Here is a 13,718-nt window from a genome sequence, read left to right as displayed (position 1 = left end):
ATCAGCGAAAGATTTCTACAATTTTATCAAACCCTATGCTCGTCACAAACATCAGCCGATTCAGTGAAGATGAAGACCTTTCTGGATAAGTGCAACCTCCCATCTCTCAGTGAGACTGAACGTGAGGAGTTAGGTGCAGAGATAACAATAAAGGACATTTCAGAGACCATTACATCACTGAAAAATTGAAAAACTCCTGGCCCAGATGCTCAATAATAAATTGTACAAAAAATTTAACGACATAATGTCCCCATGTCTACAAAGCCTCTATACCAAAGCGTTCAAGGAGCAGACCTTACCGCAGACTCTAGCGGAATCAATTATCACGTTACTTCCTAAAAAAGATAAGAACCTGGAAGAGCCGGGATCTTATAGAGCAATTGCCCTTTTAAATACTGACCAGAAGATTCTAGCCAAGACTCTGGCTCGTAGACTCAGCCTAGTCATTGGCAAACATGTACACGCAGATCATACCTAAACGACACTCATTTTTTAATCTGAGACGCCTGTTTAATATAATTTATTCGCATAGAATAGATCGCAAAGACCTTGCAATCATCTCATTGTATGCGGAAAAATCTTTCGATCAAGTTAAATGGTCTTATCTTTTCACAGCTTTGGAAAAATTCTGATTGGGCGAAAACTTCATCTCATGGGTGAAGCTTCTATATACTAATCCGACTGCCAGAATACTAACCAATCAAATACTTTCATTTAAATTTTACCTATTTAGGGGCAATAGACAAGGATGCGTCCTCTCCCCGATTTGCATTAGTCATAGAACCTCTTGCCGAGAGTATTAGGTCCCACCCAGGCATATATGGATACAATACTAAACACACTATGAACAAAATTTCCCTGTATACAGACGATGTACTTTTATACATTACTAACCCCCGAACCAGTATCCCAAATTTACTAGCCACTATAGATCAATTCGGCTCCTTCTCTGGCTACAGAATTAATTGGAATAAAAGCAAAATTATGCCAATAAACTGGATGCGTGTTTGAATAGACATGCAGATAAAGAGAAGTTGATATCCTACATTTACAATGTCCTCCAAAACATCAACACCCCATCATCTGAGGTTTATAGGCGTGCATGGGAGGATGAGATGGGTCAACAAATCTCCAATGATATATGGGACGAAAGCTTACAATACATCCACTATTGCTCCTTAAATGCCAGACACTGCCTGATACGGTTCAAAGTGCTGCACAGGCTATACTACTCAAAGACCAAATTGAGCAAGATTTTCCCCAGTGTTTCCCCTCTTTGCGATAAATGTCAGTCTCAAGAAGCCACCTTAACCCACAGTTTTGTACTGTGTACAAAAATATAAGTTTTTGGATGGAAGTATTCAGCGTCACCTCCAAAACACTGAAAGCTCCATTAGAGCCAGACCCAAAACTGATAATACTGCGAATATCAGAGGCATGTAGCAATCTAACAGTCTCTCAACGACGCTTTCTCGATTATGGTCTAATATCAGCAAAAAAACATACTTAAATTCTGGAAAAAGACATCAGTCCCTTCAGTGCAGATGTGGATTACAGAAATGACGGATACACTACATCTAGAGAGAATTAGGTTTGTCTTGAATGATAAACCAGAACAATTTTTAAAAATATGGTCTCCTTTTATTGAATTTCTTGAGCAACATAATGGTTGAACACAAATTCGAAACTGATTGTAGGGCTGGGTGAGCGGGCGCATGGGTGGGTCGACAGATATATCTCCTCTTTTTTCTTCTTTCTTTCCTTTTTCTCTTTCTTCTCTTTTTAATTTAATGTTCTGTGTGAAAAATGTTAAAATTGGAGCTGTGCCAGAGCTGTAAAATTGTCACGCCTTTTGTACAATTGCTTCCAATAATATATATTAAAAAAAAGCCAATTTACCTACAAACATGTATGCCTTTCGAGTGTGGGAACACTCGGAGAAAACCCACGCGGTCACGGGGAAAACATACAAACTCCGTACAGACAGCACCCGTAGTCAGTATTGAACCCGGGTCTCTGGCGCCACAAGGCAGCAACTCTACCGCTGCGCCACCGTGCAGAATGAAGAACACAACTGCAGATGTTGCTGCTCAATTCTCTGTTGTCATCTTCTATTTTTTACGTAATTCCATCAAAAGGTTATTTGTATATTTTAACAATTTCTTTAACCAGATTTTGAGAAAATGTTATCCTTGAAAATGCGATGTCTGCAGTTGGAAGAATGAATGGATCCTCAGTCAGACAGTAGGTGGAAAGTGTTTATAACCATGTAACGAGAGAGGTACAGGTAGAGGTGCCGGAACCACAGCAGCTGGCTCTGATGACAGTACATTGCTGCCTGCAGAAAGTAGAAACAAAAGCAATAGTTATGCAACTTGGTATCAGCATTAAACTGCTGCTATTCAAAACCAACAAGCTGACTACCACTTTCTTAGGGAAAATGAGGCAAGGCAATGTTGTTGGCAGGTTGAGAGTCCAGCTCCCTTTGCACTAGCCCATCACACGCTCCCAGGACAGGGCAGGAAGGTTTGCTGCATGGGAAATGACATCATAGTATCAACTGTGCCATCTACAGCAGAGTGGGGTATAACCATTGCTGAGAAACCAGGAACACCTCTTGTCCTGGTGTCGAGACAACGACCTCTCTCTCAATGTCAGCAAGACAAAGGAGATAGTGATGGACTTCAGGAAGTGAAGCGGTTCACATACCCCAGTTTGCATTGACGGTGCTATAGTGGAGATTGTTGAAAACTTCAAATTCCTAGGAGTCAATATCACCTACGACTTCTTCTGGACCACCCGTATTGAAGCAATGACCAAGAAAGCTCACCAACGCCTCTACCTCCTTAGAAGGCTGAGGAAGTTCGGCATGTCCCCGACAATTCTCACCAACTTCTACAGATGCACCATAGGAAGCATTTTAACAGGATGCATCACAGCTTGGTTTGGGAACAGCTCCATCCAAGACCGCAAGAAATTGCAGCGAATTGTGGACGCAGCCCAGACCATCACACAAACCAACCTCCTCCCTTCTATTGACTCCATTTATACCTCACGCTGCCTCGGCAAGGCCAGCAGCATAATCAAGGACAAATCACACCCTGGCCACTCCCTCTTCTCCCCTCTCCCATCAGGCAAAAGTGTAAAAAGGCACACCTCCAGTTTCAGCGACAGTTTCTTCCCAGCTGCTATCAGGCAACTGAATCATCCTGCCACAACCAGAGAGCAGTGCTGAACTATTATCTACCTCATTGGCGACCTTCGGACTATCCTTGATCAAACTTTGCTGGCTTTACATTGCACTAAACGTAGTTCCCGTCTCATGTACCTATATACTGTAAATGACTCGAATGACTCGATGATGTAGGGCGCGCTGCTCTGGCAGCAGCCATGTCAGCAGCGCGTTAGTTTTTTTCAACTTTTAAATTTTTTTTAGTATGTTTTAAAGTGTGTTTTTGATGTTTCTCGGTGTGTTTTGTGTGGGGGGTGGTGTGGGGGGGTAAGGGGGAAACCGCTTCGGTCGCCTCCTCCATGGAGAGGCGACTTTTTCCAGGTCGCCTCCCCCGTGGCCTAACATCAAGGATCGGCGCGGCCTTTCCCCGAGACGCGCTCGGGGCTTCAGCGGCGGGCGCAGCGTGGACTCTCGTCATGGAGCGGGTGAGCCCTCGCTGGGGCTCGCTGGAGGGGAGCGCTCCTTTTCGCTGGCCCGGGGCAGCCGGCAGCCTGAAGTCACGGTCTGCAGAGTTCCAGCTGGTGCGGCGTCTACAGCCCGGGATCCCTCGTGGGGGACCCGGGGGGGGAAGAAGAAGCCACCACTGCCGGCGGCCAAACGTGAACTTAACATCACCCCTGGAGGGGAGCTTCGACCGCCGGCCCTGCAGTCTACGGTGCTTCTGGCTGCGGCGGAGACTATAAATCTAGACCGCCGGCCTACACCAACTTAAAGCCACGGTCTCCGGGAGGAAGAGCCGATCCTGGACTGTCTCTGGACTCTGGTCTTGTCCACGGGGGGAAATGGAGGAGGACTGGCCAAATTTTGTGCCTTCCACCACAGTGATGAATGCTGTGATGGATGTTTGTGTTACATTTTTATTGTGGTTGTGTGTTCTTTATTATTGTATCGCTGCTGACAACCCAAATTCCACCGACCCTGGTTGTGTGGCAAATAAATTCTATCAATCAATTATAATCATGTATTGTCTTACTGACTGGATAGCACACAACAAAAGCTTTTCACTGTACCTTGGTACATGTGACAATAAACTAAACTGAACAGCTGGCTCTGTGCACCAGTCTGGTGCTAACACCTCATGCACACCTTCTCTCAATGAGGGCAAATAGTAGCACAACCTCTCATGTGCTTTGAAATCATAAACATATTAGACTTCTGGAACAAAAAACTTGCAAGACACAGTTGAAAGCTTCCTCCAAATTCTCAGGTCACACACTCCCAGCAGACGAGTAGGCTACAGAATAAAACTCCACTCTATACTGCCCCAACTTGCACTCCCAGCTCAGGGACACCACTAGGCTGATCTGAAGGCTGGGGGCACCTATTACAATCAGTGTGCAGAGCTGCTCTCGGCTGGAGCTGAGAGGCATTGGATGAAGGGAAGACTGACTTCTAACAACTTCTGATGGGGAAGAAGTGGAACAGTGTTTTAGAGTCATACTGCACATAAACTGGCGTTTTGGTCCAACATGCCCATGTGTGACCAAGATGCCCCATCTACACTAATCCCACCTGCCTGTGTTTGACCCACATCCCTCTAAACTTCCCTGTAGCTCTCCTTCCTCTCCACATTATGTGTGGTCTCTGGATTGGCATGGTTTGCGGAGAAAATTCTACTGTGCTGGAACCCTTCTTGGGTGTCCTGCAGAATGGAATATCAGAGCATGGGCTTCAGTTGGCAAGTGTAGTGTAAAGGAACACAACAGCAAGTCAAGAATTTCTGTGCACCTTCCTTTGGCATTCAGTTCTGCAATATCTCATCAATATTTCCCAGACTAGCAATCACATTGTAGAATTGCAGGAGGTGATTAAAATAGCAATGTTCTTCCCCACTGTGCTATTCTGTGTGAGTAAAACACATCTTTTTCAGAAAATCTGAGGGGTTTTAGTCTATTTTAGTCCATTCAGTGCAAAAGTCTGATTGTGAATGAGGTTTCCTGAGGGAATCCAATGTCAGAATATGTATGGAATCTCCCCTGGACATCCTCCATTACCCACCACATGCGATATTGCGAGTAAAAAATGTTGGTGCTTTTAACACCTAGTCTAATAACAGAACCCGTTTGTGAGCTGAAGAATGGTGCTGACCCAAAACGTTACCTATCCGTGTCCTCCAGAGATGCTGCCTCCAGCACCTTGTGTTCTACACCTGTTAGTAAGCGTTGTAGATTTGAATATGTTCCTCTTTGTAAATACTCAACAAGAAGTAGTTAGTAAAGCAAGGTATGCCCTTGTTTCTATTTACCTTGGCCTGTTGATACTCCTGATTTTGCAATATATACATTACGTGGTGGGGCCTCAGCCAGCTAATTGGAAGATCCAAGATGGAGATATACTTCCGGAGAACATTTGTAGATTCAAGTACAAGAGCCTGGCAGTCTGGAAAAGAACAGAAATATCATCAATGAATGCATGCCCCGATGATTATACTACTTCGTTAGAGACTCCGCTAACTGGACATTCTCCACTAAAGCCCAGAACATCTTTGGTGGAATAGTAACTTTTCAGGAAATTATAGAGAGGCGTAAAATCAAACCAGTTTAAATAATGGGTGATCATAGCAATCCAAAAATAGAGTGACATTATGGGAAAACCAGGAAGAATTCAGAGGTCGGACAATGTTTTTCCATCAGTGTCCATGCCAAGATGGAGGCATTGCTGGACCCAGTTTATGCGAATCAGTTTAATTGGGGGAGCATTTAAGACACAGTAATCATACAATATTGATTGACCATTAAGTGGTCAAAGAGTAAATAGAACTTAATTGAAATGCTACACTTGTCACCTCCCCCCTTGACTCCATTCAAGGACCCAAACAGTCTTTCCAAGTGCGGCAGAGGTTCACCTGCACCTCCTCCAACCTCATCTATTACATCCGCTGCTCTAGATGTCAGTTGCTCTACATCGGTAAGACCAAACGTAGGCCTGATGATCGCTTCGCCCAACACCTCTGCGCGATTCGCAATAACCAACCTGATCTCCCGGTGGCTCAGCACTTCAACTCCCCCTCCCATTCCGAATCTGACCTTTTTGTCCTGGGCTTCCTCCATGGCCAGAGTGAGGCCCACCGTAAATTGGAGGAGCAGCATCTCATATTTCACTTGGGCAGTTTACACCCCAGCAGTATGAACATTGACTTCTCCAATTTTAGGTAGTCCCTGCATTCTCCTCCCCTTACCAGCTCTCCCTCAGCCCACTGTCTCCGCATCTTCCTTTCTTCTTCCCGCCCCCCCCCCACCCTCTCATCAGTCTGAAGAAGGGTCTCGACCCAAAACGTCGCCTATTTCCTTCGCTCCATAGATGCTGCCTCACCCACTGAGTTTCTCCAGCATTTTTGTTGACCTAAAACTTAACTGACAGTCACTTTAAAGCAGCAATCAGCATGAGCAGTGTCAGAGCAGCCATTTTGAGAAGAGTTGCTTTGGGGTGTAAGTACTGCTGGTGGTCAAAGTATGGGCTTCGGTGATCCTGAGCTTTGGTGAACCCGAGCTTTGGTGAACCTGGGGTATGGTGAGGAGACTGAGCAGCACTCAGACAAGGACAAGACAGGACCCTCACCTATATCCCCCCCCCCCCCCCCTCTTCCCCAACCCCATTATTTTCCTCGCTCTGATTTCTAATCTGCAACTTTTCACATCTATCTCCACTTACTATTCTTATCATAGAGTCATAGAGTGATACAGTGTGCATACAGGCACTTCGGCCCAACTTGCCCACACCAGCCAACATGTTCCAGCTACATTAGTCCCACTTGCCTGCGTTTGGTCCATATCCCCCCAAACCTGTCCTATCCATGTACCCAACTAACTGTTTCTTAAACGTTGGGATAATCCCAGCCTCAACTACCTCCTCTGGCAGCTTGTTCCATACACCCACCACCCTTTGTGTGAAAAAGTCACCCTTCAGATTCTTATTAAATCTTTTCCCCTTCACTTTGAACCTATGTCCTCTGGTCCTCAATTCCCCTTCTCTGAGCAGGAGACTCTGCATCTACCCGACCTATTCCTCTCAAGTTCTTATACACCTCTATGAGATCACCCCTCATGCTCCTGCACTCCAAGGAATAGAGACCCAGCCTACTCAACCTCTCCCTATAGCTCAGACCCTCTAGTCCTGGCAACATCCTTGTAAATCTTCTCTGAACCCTTCCAAGCTTTACAATATCTTTTCTATAACATGGTGCCCAGAACTAAACACAATACTCTAAATGAGGTCTCACCAACGTCCTATACAACTGCAACATGACCTCCTAACTTCTATGTTTAATACTCTGACTGACGAAGGCCAATGATAGCAAGTTTCCATCCTGGGAAAAGGGTTCTGACTCTCTACCCTATCCATACCTCTCATCATTTTATATATTTCTGTCAGCTTTCCCTGCAACTTCCAGCATTCCAGATAAAACAATCCAAGTCTGTTCAACTTCTCATTGTAACTAATACCTCAGTAATCCAGCATCTTTCTGGTAAACCTTTTCTGTACCCTTTCCAGATCCTCCACATCCTTCCTGTAATGGGGTGACCAGAGCATCATTCAATTCTGCAAATGCAGCCTAACCAAAGTCCTGTAAAGATGCATCATGACTTTGACTCTTACACTTAATTCCCCCGACCAATGAAAGCAAGCACACTCTATGCCTTCTTTACCACCCATCTACTTGTGTTGCCACTTTCAGAGATATATGGATATGGACTCCAAGATCCCTATGCTCATCAAAGCTGCTGAGGGCCTTGTCATTAATTCCCCTTACATTCGACCTCCCGAAGTGTAACAACTACACTTGCTCGGATTATTGGTGGCGCGACTCACTGTTGCAGTGGCCCCTACAACCTGTCTGTCTTTTTTTTAATTTTTTGTCTAGTTAAATGTAGTTGTTTGTGTTTTTAATAGTGTTTTTAACTGTGTATATGTGGGGGGCGGGGGGGGGGGGGGGGGGGGAAAGGGGGAAACTTTGTAAAAATCTCTTCCCTGTACGGGAGACCCGACCTTTTTCCTGTCGGGTCTCCGTTGTCGTTGGGGCCTAGCACCGGGGAGCGGCCTCCAGCCTGAACGACCTGGAGGCTCCAGTCACGGAGCCTGCGGAGCTGCGGACTACTCACCATCGTGGGGCTGGCCGGCATCGGAGCGTGGGGAGCGGTGGTGACTCGCTGCTGCGGCCCGACCACGTAGCTCGGAGGCTCCAGCTTCAGCCGCAGGTCCGGTGGACTGTCAGGACATCGGGAGCTCGCGGGTGGAGAGACCGCTTTCCGGAGCTCTCGCAACGAAACTTCTCCAGCCCTTGTCGCGGGGTTGGAACGACCCGAAGCGGGATCGTACATCGCCCGGCGCGGCTTCATGGCCATGGGACATTCCAGCGCCCGCCGGGGGCTCCAACTTTGTGACATTTAGACTGGGAGCGGGGCCGTACATCGTCCCGCGCGGCCTAAAATGGCCGTGGGACTTATCATTGCCCGCCTGGGGCTTGGACATCGGGAGAGAAATGGAGAACAGGGGAGAGAAAAGTCTTTGCCTTCCATCACAGTGGGTTCACTGTGATGGATGTTTTTGTAAATTGAATTGTGTGTATGTCTGTAGGAAATTGTCTTTGTTTGTATGGCTGTGGAGTTTCGTTTGAGCCTCACTGAGGTTCAAATGACATGTAATAAATATTGATTGATATTGATTGATTAAACTTCATCTGCCATTTCCCCATATTTCTTTAGCTGATCTATATCCCGATGTCTACGTTGACAGCCTTTCTCACAGTCTGCGCACTCAGCAATCTTGGTGTCCTCTGCAAATTCACAACCCGTCTACGTTTAGGCTCAAGTAATTTGTATATATCACGAACGCAAACAGCAGTGGTCCCAGCACAAATTCCTGCGGAACTCCACTGGTCACAGACCTCCAGCCTGAACATTTTCCTTCCACTACAACCCCAGAGGGTTTTCAATCAGTAAACCATTTCTAAATCCATACGACCAAGTCGCCGTTAATCCCATGCATCTTCCGGATCAGCCTACCTTGGTGGGATTTATCAAATGCCTTACTAAAATCCATGTAGACAACATCCACTGCCCTCTACTCATTGATCACCTTTGTCACCTCCTCAAAAAACTTGATCAAATTAGTTGGATACAACCGGCCACTTACCAACACATGCTGACTGTCCCCAATTAGCCCATTCTCTTCCAAATGGGAGTATATCCTACCCCGAAGAATCCTCTCCAATAGTTTCCCTACCACTGACGGAGGGTCAGTTGCCTAGAATTCCCTGGATTCTTACTTCCCTTCATAAACAAATCTTTGTATACTCAAATATACAGTAGAATATAGATCAGCTACAAAAATGGGTGGAGAAATGGCAGATGGAGTTTAATCCAATCAAGTGTATGGTGTTGAATTTTGGGAGGTCTAATGTACCGGGAAAATATGCAATGAATGGCATGACCTTTAGCAGCATTGATGCAGAGCGGGATCTTGGGGCCCAAAGTCCATAACTCCATTGATGCAGAGCGGGATCTTGGGGCCCAAAGTCCATAACTCCATGAAAGTGGCAATGTAAGTTGAATGTTTAAAGGAGATGGGCATAGCATGTTGGTCCAGTGGTTCTTAACCTGGGGGTCGTTTAGGGCTTTGCCGTGAGTCATGAAGGGAACACAAATAACATATCAATTTGTTGAGCCCATGTTTAGGAACCTAACAAAGGTACATACCACACACAGTGTTTTGTTCGAGTATGCGTGTGCTGGTGCCAAAAAGGTTAAGAACCACTGAGGATGGTGCATACCTGGAACACATTGTCAGTGATGGTGGTGGAGGCAGATACAATGATGGAGTTTTTAAGAGGCTTTTAGATAGGCACATGAATATGGAGGGATATGGATGTGTAAGCAAATTTGGTTAGTTTAACTTGGCATGTTTGCTACATAAATTTGGGTTGAAGGGCCTGTTTGTGTGCTGAACCTTTCTATGTTCTAACACTCAGTTTTTATTTCCTAGGATAAAAGATTCTAAGATAAGTAGGCTCAAGATGAGGTCCAGGTGGCTCAACAAAGCTGCAAGTATAAATAAACACTAAATAAACTACCCCAATCCAATGCCCTGTATTAGAGTGACTGCACCAATGCAGTGCTGATGCAGGGATTTTTGCAGTTGGGCTCAGGTTATAAAGTCAAGTGCATCGTGGATTGGCTCGGATATGTTATATTTGACCTCTGAATCCTGTTATGTTGAACAAACTATTTAGAATTCAAATCATCCGATTTGGTATTAAGTCCTCAGGAAAAAATAGATCGCTGATTACTAACTGAATTACAGCTTCAATGGCAAATGTCCAAGAATGACGAGGTTACCAAGGGTTATCAGCAGAGGTTTACTAATGTGCCACATTTTTAGATGTACAAGCCAAAAATTCTTACCATTGGGCAGTTTCCTTTCTGACCAAAGTTTCCTGTGAACATGTAGACACAATGCAATTAGAATTTTACAGCCCAGAAATAGAATAGTTGGTCATTCATTTGCGTACGAGTTCCATGAAACAAATGCTCCCTTCCTTGTACTGCTTATCCATCAGACCACACCACAACAAAACTTGAGGGACATACCTATCTGCATTTGGAATGGTAAGGACCGATTTAGGGATAGTCAGCGTGACTTTGTGCATACGAAAACGTGACCAACAAATTTCTGAAGAGTTGGCCAAGAAGATTGCTGAAGGTGGTGTGGTTGACAATGTCCACATGGACTTTGACAAGTCCGGTCTGTTTGTCTGGTCTGGGCGGTTATATCACATGTGACCCAGTGCGAGGTAGCTAGTTTGCATTATGGACTGAGCAGCGTTCACAACTCTCTATATTTTCTTATGTTCTTGGGCAGAACAGTTTCCATACCAAGCTAAGATGCATTTGTGAAAGATGTTTTCTGTGGTGCATCTGTAATGGGGCAACCAGATTGGCGAAGTGCATGACAGAAGGTGGTGTAGGGGGTTGTTTTTCAGATTTCTGACCTATAATGAGTGGGTGTCACAGGGTAGGCCCACCGTTGATCATAAATCATTTGTATTACGTTGTATGAGGCACGGTTTAGTAAATTTGCGGATGATATTAAAATCAGTGGCAGAGTGGACAGTGAAGAAGGTAATAAAAGATTACAAAAGGACTTTAATCAGCTGAGCTAATGGGCTGAGGAATGCAAATGAAATTTAAACATAAAACAGTACAGCAAAGGAACAGGCCCATTGGTATACAATCCCGAACATCATGCCTAATCGTTTGTGCTCCATATCCCTCCATTTTATGTATATCCATGTGCCTATCCAAAAGCCTCTTAAATGCCTCCATTGTATGTGCCTCCACCACCACCCCCCGACATCGCGTTCCAAGCACTCACACTCGCTGTGTAAAAACCTTGCCCCTCCTTTAACTTTGCCCCTCTCACCTCAAAGCTATGCCCCCAAGTATTTGACATTCCACCCAGGGAAAAGTTCTGCCTACACAATTTATGCCTCTCATAATTTTATATATTTCTATCAGGTCTCCCCCTCAACCTTCGAAGCTTCAGAGAAAACAATCAAAACTTTTCCAAAAAAACCCAAAGTGCTTGAAGAACTCAGTTGCAGGATATCCACAAAGTAAACAATGTCTGTCCATTCCTTCCATAGACGCTGCCTGACATTATGTCTTGCTCAAGCTTCCAGCATCTGCACTCTCTTGTGTCTCCTAGCTTGTCTAACCTTTCCTTACAGCTACTACCACTCCAATTCAGGCAGAATCATAGTAAACATTGTCTGCACCCTCTCCAAACCCTCCACATCTTTCCTACATTGGTATTGGTTTATTGTTGTCATATGTACTGAGATACAGTGAAAACCCCTTTTGTGCTGTCTAGGCAAATCTTTAGACATTAGAGATACAGCGCAGAAACAGGCCCTTTAGCCCATCGAGTCTACATCGACCGACAATCACCGCCTTACATTAGCACTATCCTACACACTAGGGACAATTTACAATTGTACCAAAGGCCAATTAGCCTACAAAGCTGTACACCTTTGGTGTGTGGGAGCATACAAACTCCGTACAGACGGCACCCATAGTCAGAATCGAACCTGGGTCTGAGGTGACAATTCTACCGCTCCACCACTGTGCTGCCCCTGATTTTGTCCTCAAATCATATCATAAAAGATCAGGTTGTGCAAAAAAACAAAAAAAACAAGAGTGCACTAAAATGTTACATCTATAGAAAAGGTGCAGATTTTAAAAAGTGCGAGGGCCTGAAATGAGGTTGAATCGGAATTCAAAGCAGGGAAGAAGCTGTTCTTGAATCTAGTGGTACATGCTTTCAAGCTTTTGTATCATCTACCCAACAGGAGAGGGAAGAAGAGAGAATAACCAATGTTTGAGTGGTCCTTAATTATGTTTTCCTAAGGCAGTGGAAGTATAGATGGAGTAATGGGGGAGGGGGTGGGGGGGCGCTCGTTTCTGTCATGGAATGAGCAGCGTTCACAACTCTCTACATTTTCTTATGTTCTTGGGCAGAGGAGTTTCCATACCAAGCTAAGATGCATTTGTGAAAGATGTTTTCTGTGGTGCATCTGTAATGGGGCAACCAGACTACATTGAAACTTACAGAGTAATGAAAGGCAGAGATAGAGTGGATGTGGTGAGGATGTTTCTACTGGTAGGAGAGTCTAGGACCAGAGGTCATAGCCTCAGAATTAAAGAGCGCTCTTTTAGAAAGGAGGTGAGGAGGAACTTGTTTAGTCAGAGGATAGTTAATCTGTGGAACTCATTGCCACAGAAGGCTGTGGAGGCTCAGTGGATATTTATAAGGCAGAGATAGGCAAATTCTTGGTTAGAACGGGTGTCAAGGGTTATGTGGAGGGCGGGAAAATGGGATTAGGAGGCAGAGATCAGCCATGATAGAATGGCTGAGTAGACTCCATGGGCCGAATGGCCTCATTCTACATCCTATAAGTTGTAAATTTGTGCCTCATCAATTAGATAGAACATTTTTGAAGAAGAAGATTAAGGGGAGTGCAGCAAACATGGTCTACATGGATTTTAGAAAGACTTTTGACAAGGCACCACGCAATAGGCTGGTCTGGAAGGTTGAATTGAATGCCGGAGTAGACTCGATGGGCCGAATGGCCTAATACTATTCGTATAACTTGTGAACTTGTAATTAATCTATACTCTTCCAAATGGAAGTATATCCTATCCCGAAGAATCCTCTCCAGTCGTTTCCCTACCACTGACGTGAGGCTAACTAGCCTAAAATTCCCTGAATTCTCTCTACTTCCCTCAAAGTATTTTAATTGATCCCCTTAAATCAATCATGATTTATGTCAGATGAATGTGAGATGTTCATAAAGTCATTAATAGGAAGAGAATTAGGCCATTTGGTCCATCAACTCTGACATTCAATCATGGCTGATCTATCTCTCCCTCCTCACCCCCATTCTCCTGCCTTCTCCCCATAACCCCTGACACCCATACTAATCAAGAAT

At 44.9% G+C, this 13,718-nt stretch overlaps 1 protein-coding gene across 1 annotated transcript in view; it reads right to left on the bottom strand.

The window, feature by feature from the left end:
* Nucleotides 1-1,619: 1,619 nt before the first annotated feature.
* pigl (phosphatidylinositol glycan anchor biosynthesis class L) overlaps nucleotides 1,620-13,718 on the bottom strand; it is a 49,960-nt gene continuing 37,861 nt past the window's right edge. The window contains exons 5-7 of the mRNA XM_033045587.1: nucleotides 10,633-10,664; nucleotides 5,478-5,611; nucleotides 1,620-2,338 (exon numbers count right to left, since the gene is read on the bottom strand). Of these exons, the coding sequence (XP_032901478.1) occupies nucleotides 2,234-2,338; nucleotides 5,478-5,611; nucleotides 10,633-10,664 (271 nt within the window). The 3' untranslated portion in view covers nucleotides 1,620-2,233. The remainder of the gene's footprint in view (nucleotides 2,339-5,477; nucleotides 5,612-10,632; nucleotides 10,665-13,718) is intronic.

The sequence above is a fragment of the Amblyraja radiata genome, chromosome 28, assembly GCF_010909765.2.
Source record: "Amblyraja radiata isolate CabotCenter1 chromosome 28, sAmbRad1.1.pri, whole genome shotgun sequence".
NCBI classification, from domain to species: Eukaryota; Metazoa; Chordata; class Chondrichthyes; order Rajiformes; family Rajidae; genus Amblyraja; species Amblyraja radiata.
This window is presented reverse-complemented; position numbering and strand designations above follow the sequence as displayed.